This window comes from Centruroides vittatus, unplaced genomic scaffold (genome assembly GCF_030686945.1).
Source record: "Centruroides vittatus isolate TY-2023 unplaced genomic scaffold, ASM3068694v2 contig_728, whole genome shotgun sequence".
Taxonomy (NCBI): domain Eukaryota; kingdom Metazoa; phylum Arthropoda; class Arachnida; order Scorpiones; family Buthidae; genus Centruroides; species Centruroides vittatus.
Window position 1 is genome coordinate 281,876 of NW_027122465.1, and position 14,364 is coordinate 296,239.

General features: G+C 28.4%; 1 protein-coding gene across 1 annotated transcript in view; it reads right to left on the bottom strand.

Annotated features, from left to right (window-relative positions):
- Positions 1-1,386: 1,386 nt before the first annotated feature.
- LOC136980881 (gamma-tubulin complex component 4-like) overlaps positions 1,387-14,364 on the bottom strand; it is a 40,003-nt gene continuing 27,025 nt past the window's right edge. The window contains exons 10-16 of the mRNA XM_067277086.1: positions 13,410-13,508; positions 7,230-7,353; positions 5,094-5,271; positions 3,473-3,607; positions 3,288-3,401; positions 3,074-3,213; positions 1,387-1,548 (exon numbers count right to left, since the gene is read on the bottom strand). Coding sequence (XP_067133187.1) covers positions 1,527-1,548; positions 3,074-3,213; positions 3,288-3,401; positions 3,473-3,607; positions 5,094-5,271; positions 7,230-7,353; positions 13,410-13,508 — 812 coding nt within the window. The 3' untranslated portion in view covers positions 1,387-1,526. The remainder of the gene's footprint in view (positions 1,549-3,073; positions 3,214-3,287; positions 3,402-3,472; positions 3,608-5,093; positions 5,272-7,229; positions 7,354-13,409; positions 13,509-14,364) is intronic.

Below are 14,364 nucleotides of genomic sequence, written 5' to 3' on the forward strand. Positions count from 1 at the left end.
AAAGTTAATTAACTGTTAATTTACATATTGAAATATGTTGTTTTATTTTTAATAATAATATACCTAGATATTTATTTTTGTAACATGTACTATTTTTAAATATATAAATTTTGATGTGATGCGGGGCCCCTTCAAGTGTGGGGCCCGATTGGCACCAATCGCTCCAATCACCTAAAATCTGGCCCTGACCACTGTGTATCACTGGGTTTCGGGATTGCAATATTGGGCTACAAGCAGCAGTAGTGTGCTGTCCATGGAAGTGCTGCTTCCCTTGTATTTTCTAAAATACAAATACATATTTGCATGATTATTTTCATATTTTAACGTACTTTCAATTAATTAAAATTAATATTTTATTATAACTGCATTATGTATCTTATTACAAATTTCTATACATGTGATAAACAATGATTATATTCGAATATACAATAGCAATCTTAATTCATATATGCATATTCCTAACGGAAATGCTGTATTGTTGAATACGGGACAGCTTCCATGATGAAAATATTTAAATCATGTAAAGCAGACAGATTATACACATTTGCGCATGCACTTTACAGAACACCAACCTCATACAATATTTTGGTATGTAGCATCTGTAACGCTTCCAAGTATTCTATCAGGGCTTCCCTATTGTCAAATGTCACCGCATACCACTGACAAGTAGCAGATTGAGATGTAGTAGCCTGGATCCCTACAGATATTTGGACAACTTACTACTTTTTGGGCCAATTCTGAGAAATTCTGCTTTACTTTTTGTAAAACTTATCTGTCAACCTGAGGTTCTCACTAGACACATGCTGTTTACCTGCAATTTAGTCCAACTATTACTCTAATGCTAGGGCTGTATAGCCTAGAAGCTCAAAGTCCTACCAGCTCATAACCAAGATATCTGCAGTTTATTTATCATAATAGTATTTTGTATATCAATTAATTATTAAATATGTAGTTGCATTTTGTGAGCTTACTAAATCACATCAGTAGCATTTTGCATATTGTACAGAAATATGTAAATCTTGGATAATTCAAAGACGTGATCATTTTGTCCCTTAAATTTTGAATGAGGATTTCCTGTATTAACATCTCAGTGTATGACTTTCACTTTGATTCACTGTACTGTGTGGACATACAATTACTCGATCCATTCAAATACTTGGATGTTGAGCTCAGGCTTATAACATCCCACAAGAGAGACTCAACTTTCTGTGCATGAGCCATCCTACATAATTTTCAAAGAAACTTTTTGCTTTCAAATAAATTTAGAAAGATAGGGTTAATTCAAGACTTTCTAATTTGTAAAATTTTTATCTAGATCAAATTGATCTCTCATGAAATTTCAACACTTGAAAAATCAAATAAGTCACATATTTTTTCCAAGACAAATACTCATCAAATTTTTAATAGCAAACTTTAAAACATCTTAAAAATAAATATTGAGTTTTGCATAATTTTATAAGGTTTAAATATACAAAAAATCATAACAGAATAATAAAAACAAACATTTATAATACATCATCTTCTTCTCATGGATGATCTTGTATGTTCCTGTTTATAAAATAAATTATTTAAATCATATGAAAAAATTTATTCAAGGATTAAAGAATTCTTAAAATGTTATCATTTAGATTCTAAAATGTTTTAAATTTCTCCAGCACCCACGATGCTATTTTCTTACGTCAATTCCTCAAACAACTTTCTTTATAACATAATATAGATAATAAGCTTCTACTATAATTTCCTGTGAATAACCTGCATAAAAATAATTTTGAAAGCAGATAAAGTTATGCAGAACCATATTGAGATCAAGTTAGTTTACTTTTAATACAGTTCTCTTCATGAATCTTGACTGTAAAAATGTGCATTAACAGGGAACAGATCATTAGTATGACAACGTCACTGCTATTATCAATAAAGGGGCTCTTGAACTTTGGAAGTTTTATTAAGTCTCAGCAAGGCAATGTGCAATATTCTGTTAAGATATATGAAATGATTTATACAGAAACACTGGTCAACTTTAACTAACTCTTGATCCTTGAGTGTAAATTCAACTGGTAATGATGCAAGTTATCTGTCAATCTTAACTTGTTCAACAGCTTTTCTTATGTCTACACATATTCATCTGTTTTTTAAAGATCTTAGTATTGATATCTTTATTGCATAAAAGATTTTACATATCATTGCAGTTTTTCCCAGGATATATATGGAATCCCATGAGGAATAGCAGGAATGAATGAGAATGGTAAAAGTATGTCAGAAAAGATTGTTTTTATTATTTGTTTTATCCCATGCAATCTTATTTTGAGTTCAGGAAATTCATTATTCCTAAACTTATAATCATGTTAATGCAATGTTTCAACTGACATTTTTAAAGGTAACTAAAGCAAAGACTTATCCCACACTAAGATCTTTCAATATGGTATGAGGAGGGAAACAGGTTAATTTTAATTAATAGTGAGGTTGAGGCCAAAGTTTTCAATGCAAAAACGTGTACATTGGACGTTCAGCGCCGCTTTCCTGTAAGCCTGGAAGTTTGGCAATGGTGTTTGGAAAGTCAGTGGAATCATGCTCGACATTCCAAAGGCCATTGCCAAACTTCTAGGCTTACAGGAAAGCAGTACTGAACATCCGACATACACGTTTTTGCATTGAAAACTTTGGTCTCAACCTCGCTAATAAAATGACCAGGATGACAATAATATATAAAAATATTCACTCTGTCATAAAGACTGTTGTATTCCCGAGGGGTTTTAAAAAGGACTAAATATGAAGACATTTGAAGTTAGAGTTTGTTTTGCCATATTAAAGGACATAGAAAAATAATTGGTAGCATTAATTTCACATTGACTTTAAGATATTTAAACAAGCTTCCATAAAACCTATTCTGTACCATATTGTGCCATGTTTGTGAAGCACACCAGTGGGTCATTGGATAAAACTAATGAATTCTGGTAGTTGGTTGGGTGCCTCACTAATGATCTGGCCATGTGAAATTTTCTGGGTTTTTCATGATATAGCACTAAATAGTTCCAGATTAAAATTATTATTAATAATCAAATTTTAAGAAACTTACCCTCCTAATTGACCACCACAGCTACTGAAATATTTATTATAGTCAATTCTCAACAACAACTGAGCAAGATGGGGACTGGAATGATGGCTGTAAAAGCTTGATAAAACCCTAAAAAGAAGATGTGTTTGTCTCCGAAAATTCTGAAATAAAATGTTAGCTTTAATATAAATGTTAAGATTAAGTTATATCAATTATATCAAAGCAATGCACATACCAAAGCAATGCTGTTTAATTGTGTCAATTCTTTTTGTCCAAATGGTGATGATTGCAGAACCAATGTACACAAAGCCAAACATTGATTTAATATTTCTTTGAGGCAAAGATACACCTTTAAATTTTTAATGATTTTCATTAGCAAATAAAATAAACACAAAAAATATACTTGTAATCTCTGCTTACTGGCTCAAGCATTAAAAAGCTTTGAGAAGTAATTGATGTTAAAAAATTTTCATGAGCATGCTGAATTTCTTCAAAATCTTTTATTGATTTAACTTTTTCAACAAATAATGAAAACTGGCTTTCCAAAACATCAACCTATAATAATGAAAAACATTAAATTTAGACAGACTAAATGTGAACAATTAGCATTTTTGGAATATAATTAATTTGAAAATCAAAATACACACACTATATTGTTAATAAATGATTAAAGAATGCAACTTAAAAGAATAATATGATGATTAGTGAGAGAATAATTGTCAAGATGAATGAGCTTAGTGGCTTCAACAAATCATAGAGCAAGGCCCATAGTCACGGTTTTCTAGATATTATTATGGCATTCTAGAGAAAGCAAATTAGGCAGCATGAAAATAATGGTAGACAGGAAGTTCTTATTACTAGTAAAGCTATGGCCATTTTGTCCATGCCATATGCTAGGCAAATCGGATATATATATATATATTGGGATAGGAAGATTGCCTTTGGTTATGAATATTTCCAGATGTGACAAAGATTAGGCCAATCTTTATCAAATCTGGTGTTTATTCTCTGAGGCTATCTAAAAATGAGGAGAGTTTCTATTACAATAGTTTTACCACTGGATCTCTTAGAGTAAAAATACTCCATTATTTTTGCTATCTCTGGTAAAACATTAGTACAGCAATACCTTAGTTTTCATCAGTATCAATTTTTTTCATGAGAAATTGTTTCTGTTTTCATCAGTTGACCCAGATTTCGTCATCGTTTGCAAAATTAGCAGTGTGATCTTGCTGCTAATTTTGTGAAAACAGCAACCCATGCGTTTTTCTTGTGTGAGCATTACCCATGGTAAATACCACGTTAAATGTTCATTTATTCTTTACATTAATATAAAAGATTAATTTCTCATTGTTTTTGGAGTGTCTAGAATGAATTAATTGGATTTACATTAATTCATATAAAAATAACTCTCAGTTTTCGTCAGTTTCAGATTTTTCTGATTGTTTTCAGACAGATTATCAACAAAAACCAAAGTATCACTGTATTTTTCTTATACAACAGATTTTTTTTTTGTTCTTTTTGCCCTGTGGGCACTAAATGGGCTTGCTAAAAGGCCCTGTATGGGTTTGGCCAGGTCCACAATTGGGCAGCTGGGTGCAACATCCAACTCGTCCGAATTCAATCCTGGGTCCCCCAGAGCATTAGGAAGCTACCTTGACCGTCAAATTTACACAATGGGTTTGGACAGCAATATGATGGTGCATTCTGGAATAAATCAACTCTTAATAAATAATGTCAAAACAGCTTTCCTCTTAGGATTTTGGGCAAATTTATATTTATTGCTTATTTAAATACATCAACATGATTAACAGTCAAGATTCAATGTCCATGACAGCTAAAGCCAATTCTAGATAGATAGCTTTATGAAATCCATATTATGTTAATTCCTTTATTAACTTACCAACAAAACAGTAGCTGGCTTTACTTTAGTTTACATTTTACTTATACAAATAAAAATATGTATATATAAATAATTTACATTATATCTCTTGAGAAGTATTATAACATATTTAAAATTATAAATGAATGTTTAATAAACTACCTGTAAATAGTATTGCAAGTTGTCAACCAAAAAAGACATATGAGTACGTAATTGCCAAAGAGGAACAGAAATAGATTCTCTACCAAGTCCTTTCTTATCCATCTGGAAAGCCCAACATTGATGCAATTCCATCTGTACATGTCTTACAGACAAAAGAAATCTGAAGATAACATTATATCTAAAAATAAAATGGATTTTTATTTTATTTGACTTTTAATTAAACAGTTTTATTTAAAATATAAATTAATATAAATTAACTCAAATACTGATAATTTTACATAAAAATTTTTTATTAGAAAACTTAAAAAAATTTTAATTAATCAAATTTGAGTTCATAAATTTGATATGGAGAGTTGAATTATAAAGTAATTCACTCTATGTAAAGTTGTGTAGATATCCATTGAAAATAAGTGGTGTTTGAAATATGAAATATTTTATGGACTATTGCAAAATTTCTCTCTCATAATAGCAGCATTTTGAAAATCAAAAATTATGTTTCTATAGCACTGGAATATTTATTACATTATACAGCATGTCCTGATAAAATCAGTCCTATTCACTAATTAAGTAAATTATTGTAATCTTTATTTTGGAAAGAAAGGACAAGGTAAGACAAAATAAAGTTAGAAAACTTAACATTTATGAAAGTTTGCATAACCTTTGTGAATAAAACTTTATCATTTGAGATTGCCTGATTTTACATTGGACACCATGTATATAGCAACGGAGATAATTTAAAATCAAATGTGACAGTATAAGGCATTTGATTACAGGTAGATGGCAACTTAAATATAATTGCCAAATATTAAAAATGGGTTAATGTTACCCTAGGTATACAAAATGGTGGCTCATCTCTGATTCCAGCAATCAGAAGACAGGGAACAGTGGGGATGCACGTTCTAACCTAACCTATTCTAATAATTTGGTTGCTAATAATTATGGTAATTTATTAGAATAGGTTAGGTTAGAACGTGAATCCCCACTGTTCCCTGTCTTCTGATTGCTGGAATCAGAGACGAGCCGCCATTTTGTATACCTGGGGTAACATTAACCTAAAAATTTAACACAAAATTATTAAGCTGATTACAATATTCAAAAATAAAACAACTATTTTATTAGTTTGATATCTAAATTCATCACAACATATAATTATTAATGAATTTGACATTTTGGCATTATTAAACCAAACTTCAGTTTTTTTATGATTATTAGCTTTTAATGAGAAATATAATAAATAGATTTTAAGTTTTTAAAATGTTTCAAAAATTTATTTAATACGCACTAAAAATAAAACAATACTTTCCAGGCTCTGTTATATATGTTTATATAACAGAGGGAAAGTGGCAATCAGTCAAAAAATGACCCCCAAGATTTTTACATTTTTGAACTTGAAACCTTGAAATGTCAAGAAATGCAAAAAAAATTTGGGGGTATGTATGGATGTGTGTGTGTTTGAGGGACACAATTTTGTTTGCCCTCTTTGAAGCTTAACAACTCTCGTGCATTTTGTCAAAAATGTCTGAAATTTTGCAGGAGGTTTGTGTATTGGCAGATTGATGCTATTAAATTTTGGTGGTTAAAAGTTGACGAGGTGGGGAGAAAAAGGGGGGTTGTGTGTCCTATCTTGAGCTTTTTGCCATTTATAATAATTAAAAATGGCTGTTTCTAAAATTGAAGATATAAATGCTGCTAGTGCAGTGTTATCTGAAATATTTTTCTTAGAAATAACTGTCCACCCGAAGCAATCTATCATTTCACCTTTTAATTCACAATTTAAACACTCAAGTAGATTTAGAAGCACTGATATCATCGGGCACCATTTTCTTAAAGAAGTAAACTAACTCTTTCCTTCGTGAACTTCATTAGAGTTTCATTTGAAATGTCATCACCGCAGAGCATGCACACTGAGCGAGACTACAACTTTCTGACCGATTCGTTACTAACACATTTAAGTCATTTGACTTTACAAACATACCCTTTATATTCAGAACAACATTACTATTGTAAATTTGACTTGAAGTCCTGGATGGAGCATTTGTGTAGAGATTAATATATTGCATCTTTATTTATTAAAGTATCAACTTACTGAAAATTCCTACAATGATATAAATAATTTCAATATTAAATTTATCATACCTATCTAGAATCGATGTTGTAAGAAGAATATGCAAAGGCCAAGGAACTTCATATATTAGTCCAATACATGACCAACCAGTTTCTTGTTTAACTTTAAACAGTTCTTTTACTCCTTCAGTTTGTGCTACAACATTATTTGTTATTTTAATTTCAAGCAACGTTGAAATAAAATATACTTCAAAAAGCATAAATATATTGAAATTACTATAAATTTTATTTAAATGTTTAAAAATTTTGTTACAATTTAAATTTCATATAGAAGTATATTAATTAAAATCATTAACTCACAAAAATCATTTCAAAAGAAATTTAATATAAATCTTAAGTATTACTTAATTAGCTTTATATCATTACAATTACAAAGGAATAATTTCTTATTTAAATAAATTTTAAATATAATATAATTAAAAAACAAAAACAGATTAAATAAATTTGTTAAAAATGTATAGACAAGGAAATTTAATATTTACTCTCTCTATATACAGGGTCTTCTAAAAAATTGTTACTATTTTAAATTATTATAACCATGTTAATTATTATCTGAGAAGTATGCATTGTACACCAATCAATAGAGTCACTGTTACCTACCATCTGCATTCAAACATCTTGTCTACAGCCTCTAGGAAGTGCCATAAACAAAAATAGCAACTTGGCAACAGAGAAGGCATTTGTGTTCTGCAGTACACAAACTTAGAATAAGTCATCATTGTGCAACAATGTTTGCCATACATGATGGATCACTTTGAAACTGTCTACAAAACTCATGTTGCACAAAGATGACTGATACTGAGACTTTGCAAACTGCAGAACACAAAACACATTCTCTGTTGTGAAGTTGCTTTTTTTTTTTTTTTTATGGCAACAGACAAAAGACATTTGTATGCAGATGGTAGATGAAACTTGGACATTTATGCTATTGATGGATGTACATAAAAATTTCTCAGGTAATAATTAACATAATTACAGAAATTTAAAATGGCAGTATTCTTTTTGGAAGACCTTGTAAAATTCACATAAATAAAATGTTGAATTTTTAATTCATAGGCATACTTTCAAATGTTTTAAAATTGATTTTTCTAGTTTGAAGATGGGTACATGACAACTGGGCAATGGTTAACTGGATGACCATCATCTGGGCAACAGAAACTTAAAAATTTTTGCATGCTTAGCAATCATATGATTTTGTGAATTTTTTTTATTTATTTATTATTTCTTTTGTAAATATTGGTAATATATATAATATTATATATTATACTTATGAGGTATGAGTTACAAGTTATGAATTATGAGTTATTCCAATTTAGAAAAAGAAAATGTTTTGGAACAACATACTGTAGCATCATTAATTAATTTTATGTCAGAAGCAGTTTAACAAAGTACATCAGTAGTATAAGGGAGAGAGACTCTGGGATAATTTGTTAAACTTTTAAGACTTTATAACTTTTATCGTAGTAACGCTCAACATTTCGGGGGAAAGACGTCGACCAGGGGCTAAAAATGGCAATAACCGTTGAATCGTTCGAGCGATTCTACGATATTAGCATTCCAAAAGCTCTCGTAGACATTAAAACCACGCCCATTTTTGTTGCCCCTTCGGATATACTTCACCGCGAAATGTGAGCGAGCGTTTTTACAATACGACGAACGAGCGATTGTAGAATAATTCGCCGAGTCTTAAGAGAAACGATATTTTTGTTATATATTTTTTTAAGATATTTTTTTGTTTATATATAGACCTCTTAAGAGAATTAATATTATTTTATATATATATATAACTTTAATATTTAAGATATTTTTTTTGTTAAGCCAGTGCCGTCTGTTGGCAAAGTATTAAACTTCATTTTCCTTCGAAATTTCGAAGGCGATTAAAAAAATAACAAACAGCGTGAACCGTCCGTCGCTATTCGGATCGCGCCATTTGCTATTTGGTTTTTATCGATTCTTTTACGATATATATATTTTTTTCCTCTTTCTTTTATTTATTTTTTATATTTTATAAAAAATAAAAAATATATATAAAATATATTTTTTTATATTTATATATATTTTTTATTTTTATATAAGAGAATCAATATTTTTATATATTTTTATTTTTTATAAGTTCTTTGTTAAGCTGGTGCCATCTGTCGACAAATTAATTTGTGTTGCGACTATGATTAAATAAACGACACACAATTTTCTCTCTTGTCTTTTTATTTGAAATACAAGCTAAATGATATTATAATAATTAAAAAACAAATAAATATAAAAAAGTTATAATAAAAAAATGATGTATAATATGTATATAATGTATAATAAAAAATATAGATGAGTAGATGGGATCTCCGTCAAATGTATCTAAAAAAAACAATAAATATTATGTTGTATATTTATTTTTAAAAAAAATTTTTATTATAAATAGTTTAAATTAGAAATTAAAAGTAGATTGTAAGGAAAATCCGCAAGAAAAAAAAAGCAGAGGGCGTTAGTTGTTGTTCTTTTTCGAAACAAAGAAGATTGTCAAAGAAAGAAAGATGCTTAGTCATTGTGTCTAAATGCAACTGTTGCTTTTTGACTTACAATTGTTTTAAATATAAGAGACGATCGACAGGATTAGTCGATGTATCGCTATCAACCGCGTCTATAAGAACCGCGAAGGTAAGAAGTTTAAGATTAAAATTATAAAAAGTGAATTAAAGCTATAAAAAAAAAGTTTAAGAACTAGCTTTAGGAAGCATTAGCTTAAATTTATTTCGAATATTAAAAAACTAAAGAATGAGCTTATGCCTAGACACCGGTCTTTCTTTGCTTCGAAAAATCTTGCGGAATATTCTTACATCTATTATTTAAAATTTTATATAAAGTTTTTTGAAAAACTTACCTTCTATAGGTCTTTTTCAAATAATATCAATTTTCTATTTCCCATTTTTATTATTATATGTTTGAGGCCTACATAAAGAATATTAATAGTTTTTTTAAATTGAGCATTTAAATTAATTAGATTACAATAGGTTTTTCCGTTATAATCAATCGTTTCTTTTTTGCATATGTTGATTTTAATTTCGGATTCAATGTTAAGGGTTGATGTTACTGGTGGTTTAACGAAATAAATATTGTCTATCGGAATATCCAATGATTCTGAAAAATTACGAAATACTTTTTTAAAAAAAATATAATTAAATAAAAATTTTTTTACTAAAATATAAAAAAGATAATTACCATTGCGCTTCATAATTTTCCATGTTCCTTTATGAAAAAAGCATATTTGATGCTCTTCCTCTTCAAAGTTCTTAAAGCTAGTTCTTAAACTTTTTTTTTTATAGCTTTAATTCACTTTTTATAATTTTAATCTTAAACTTCTTACCTTCGCGGTTCTTATAGACGCGGTTGATAGCGATACATCGACTAATCCTGTCGATCGTCTCTTATATTTAAAACAATTGTAAGTCAAAAAGCAACAGTTGCATTTAGACACAATGACTAAGCATCTTTCTTTCTTTGACAATCTTCTTTGTTTCGAAAAAGAACAACAACTAACGCCCTCTGCTTTTTTTTTCTTGCGGATTTCCCTTACAATCTACTTTTAATTTCTAATTTAAACTATTTATAATAAAAATTTTTTTTAAAAATAAATATACAACATAATATTTATTGTTTTTTTTAGATACATTTGACGGAAATCCCATCTACTCATCTATATTTTTTATTATACATTATATACATATTATACATCATTTTTTTATTATAACTTTTTTATATTTATTTGTTTTTTAATTATTATAATATCATTTAGCTTGTATTTCAAATAAAAAGACAAGAGAGAAAATTGTGTGTTGTTTATTTAATCGTAGTCGCGACACAAATTAATTTGTCGACAGATGGCACCAGCTTAACAAAGAACTTATAAAAAATAAAAATATATAAAAATATTGATACAATAAAAATAAAAAATATATAAAAATATTGATTCTCTTATATAAAAATAAAAAATATATAAATATAAAAAATAAAAATATATATAAAAATATAAAAATAAATAAAAGAAAGAGGAAAAAAATATATACAGTCAAACCTGTTTTTATGTGCGATTTTTTTAATGCGAATTTTTAATTTGTGTGGTATAGTTGGCGACTAGTCTCGTGCGATTCGTCATGTCTTACGTTGACTTATTATAGCTAAATAAACTTATTATAGCATAAATGCACTTATTATAGTAATATTATTGCATGAATATGCGAAAAATGAAATAATTTACTTTTTAAGTCAACAAAACACCAACTGGACAAAAATATGTAAAACAGACGATAGACCAGACGATGCAGTCAAGTGCTGACATCTGTTGTCAATAAATTCTATTTCGTACGGTTTTGAGTTATTTTCTATGTGAGACTTTTTTTATGCGGTCCCTGTTGACCGCATAAAAAAATATTTTTTAATTGTGTCGCGAAAACTATTATTTACAGCCATTCGTGAAGTTTTTTTGAGATTTTTTTAAATGCGTTTTTTTTAATGCGGTCGCTATCCCCCGCATAAAAACAGGTTTGACTGTATATCGTAAAAGAATCGATAAAAACCAAATAGCAAATGGTGCGATCCGAATAGCGACGGACGGTTCGCGCTGTTTGTTATTTTCTTAATCGCCTTCGAAATTTCGAAGGAAAATGAAGTTTAATATTTTGCCAACAGACGGCACTGGCTTAACAAAAAAAATATCTTAAATATTAAAGTTATATATATATATAAAACAATATTAATTCTCTTAAGAGGTCTATATATAAACAAAAAAATCTCTTAAAAAAAATATCGTTTCTCTTAAGACTCGTCGGCGATCGTCGTATTGTAAAGAGATCTATATATAAACAAAAAATGTCTTAAAAAAATATATAACAAAAATATCGTTTCTCTTAAGACTCAGCGAATTATTCTACAATCGCTCGTTCGTCGTATTGTAAAAATGCTCGCTCACATTTCGCGGTGAAGTATATCCGAAGGGGCAACAAAAATGAACGTGGTTTTAATGTCTACGAGAGCTTTTGGAATGCTAATATCGTAGAATCGCTCGAACGATTCAACGGTTATTGCCATTTTTAGCCCCTGGTCGACGTCTTTCCCCCGAAATGTTGAGCGTTACTACGATAAAAGTTATAAAGTCTTAAAAGTTTAACAAATTATCCCAGAGTCTCTCTCCCTTATACTACTCACATCAAAGAAATGCAGTTCTTTGAAAACAAATTATTTTGAAGAACTTTTATACCTATTTGTTTTAATGTATGTTGTATTTAATGTATAATGTAATGTATTTTAAATTTTATGTAATTGTTGTCTTGGTTTTTATGTATATTTGTTAATTTTGTGGTAGATATTGATTGTCCTTTGAGACTTTTCTATTTACTTGTAAAAATAAATAAGTTATGTAATATATATAAATATGTTTGTTAATTATAAAATCATTCTTTTAATTTGTTTCTTAAAAAATATTATTTAAATTTCCCAGTAGTAGATCAATAGAAATGAATGGTGATTGTAATAAAGAAAACAAAAAATTTTGTATTTTGTCTACAGTATTGTTCATCTTTTATTTTGTCGCCCAGTTTACATTGTTCCTTTGAAGATAATATACAAATTAAATATATATATATATATATTTTACTATTAAATTGTATTTAAATGTATTATCAATGTATTACATATCTTCTATTTATCATTAATTAATTATTTTCATATCAAAAATCCTACTAATTAAGACCTACTAAATTTTCAGAATGATCTAATCTAGTATTAGAAACAAATCTTAGCATCTTAGTAATCCAGTATATATAATATCTGATGCAGTTTCTGTAATGTCTTCAATTATAATGAATCATATTATGTTGTTTGTTATAATATATGAATTTTTTATTTTATAATATTCTTAACTCTAAATGCTGTATATTTATCATCATTTTGCTTATATATTTGATCTTTATTTCTCAGTACTATCGATGTCATAAAAACTCATAAAAATTATCTGTAATTCTCAATGTCATGTTGCAAACAAGAACATTGCAAATAAAAATTTATTATTATTAATATTAAATTTCTAAAATTCTTTAAATGGAAATGTGATTAATTTTGAATAAAGTTTTAATAAATTTGCATGATTTTTAAAATTTCCTATTTAAATACTTTTCAGATAAAATATATACATAAAAATAATCTTACTATTAGATTTTGGCTGCACAGTCACATAAAACTTTTCTGCTAAACTATCATCATGGAAAAGAACTTGTCTCACAGATAACTGGAAAGCCATATTAACATCTACAGCAAAATAATACATAAAAATCTTATATAAAATTCAAATAAAGCAAATGATTTTAGATATATTAATATAATCTAATAAAGATAATATTTAATCAATGAATATATTAAACAAAATTTTTATATCTAAAATTTGTCTAAAAAGAAATTACTTATTTCCATTACTAGAGAAACTACATCAAAAATAACTCTCTCACAGCAGACTAAACCTTTCATCAAAAAAACACTGTTGTCTTAACCTTAAAACTGTTTTTGTTGTCAAATCTTGTCAAATGAACAAATAACTTCAGTAAAGTTTATGGTTTCTTGGTATGTAAGCTTAATTCCAACAATAAGACAGAAGTTTAATAACATTAATATGTATGACAATAAATGGTGATTGACAACTTAACCAGATTAGTCTTCACTAACAGATAAAGAATACTGTTCAGCTTTTTACAACCTGCCTTCCTCCCCTATTCCTATTTTAAGCCAGTCTTTGGGTACATTCATTAAGTCGAACGAGTTAAACGCTTTAGTAACAAATCGTTCGAAAAGTAGTAGTCTCGTTCAGTGCGCATGTTCTGCAGTGATGACGTATCAAATGAAACTCTAACGAAGCTCACGAAGGAAAGAGTTAGTTTACTTCATTAAGAAAATGGCACCCGACGATATCAATGTTTTTAGATCTACTTGAGTGTTTAAATTGTGAATTAAAAGGTGAAATGATTGAAATAACTGTCCATCTGAAGCAACCTAAGAAAAATATTTTGGATAAGGCTGCACTAGCAACATTCATATCTTTGATTTTAGAAACAGCCATTTAGTTATAACGAATCGTTCAAAAAGTCTAACGAAACAAGAATAACGATGACGT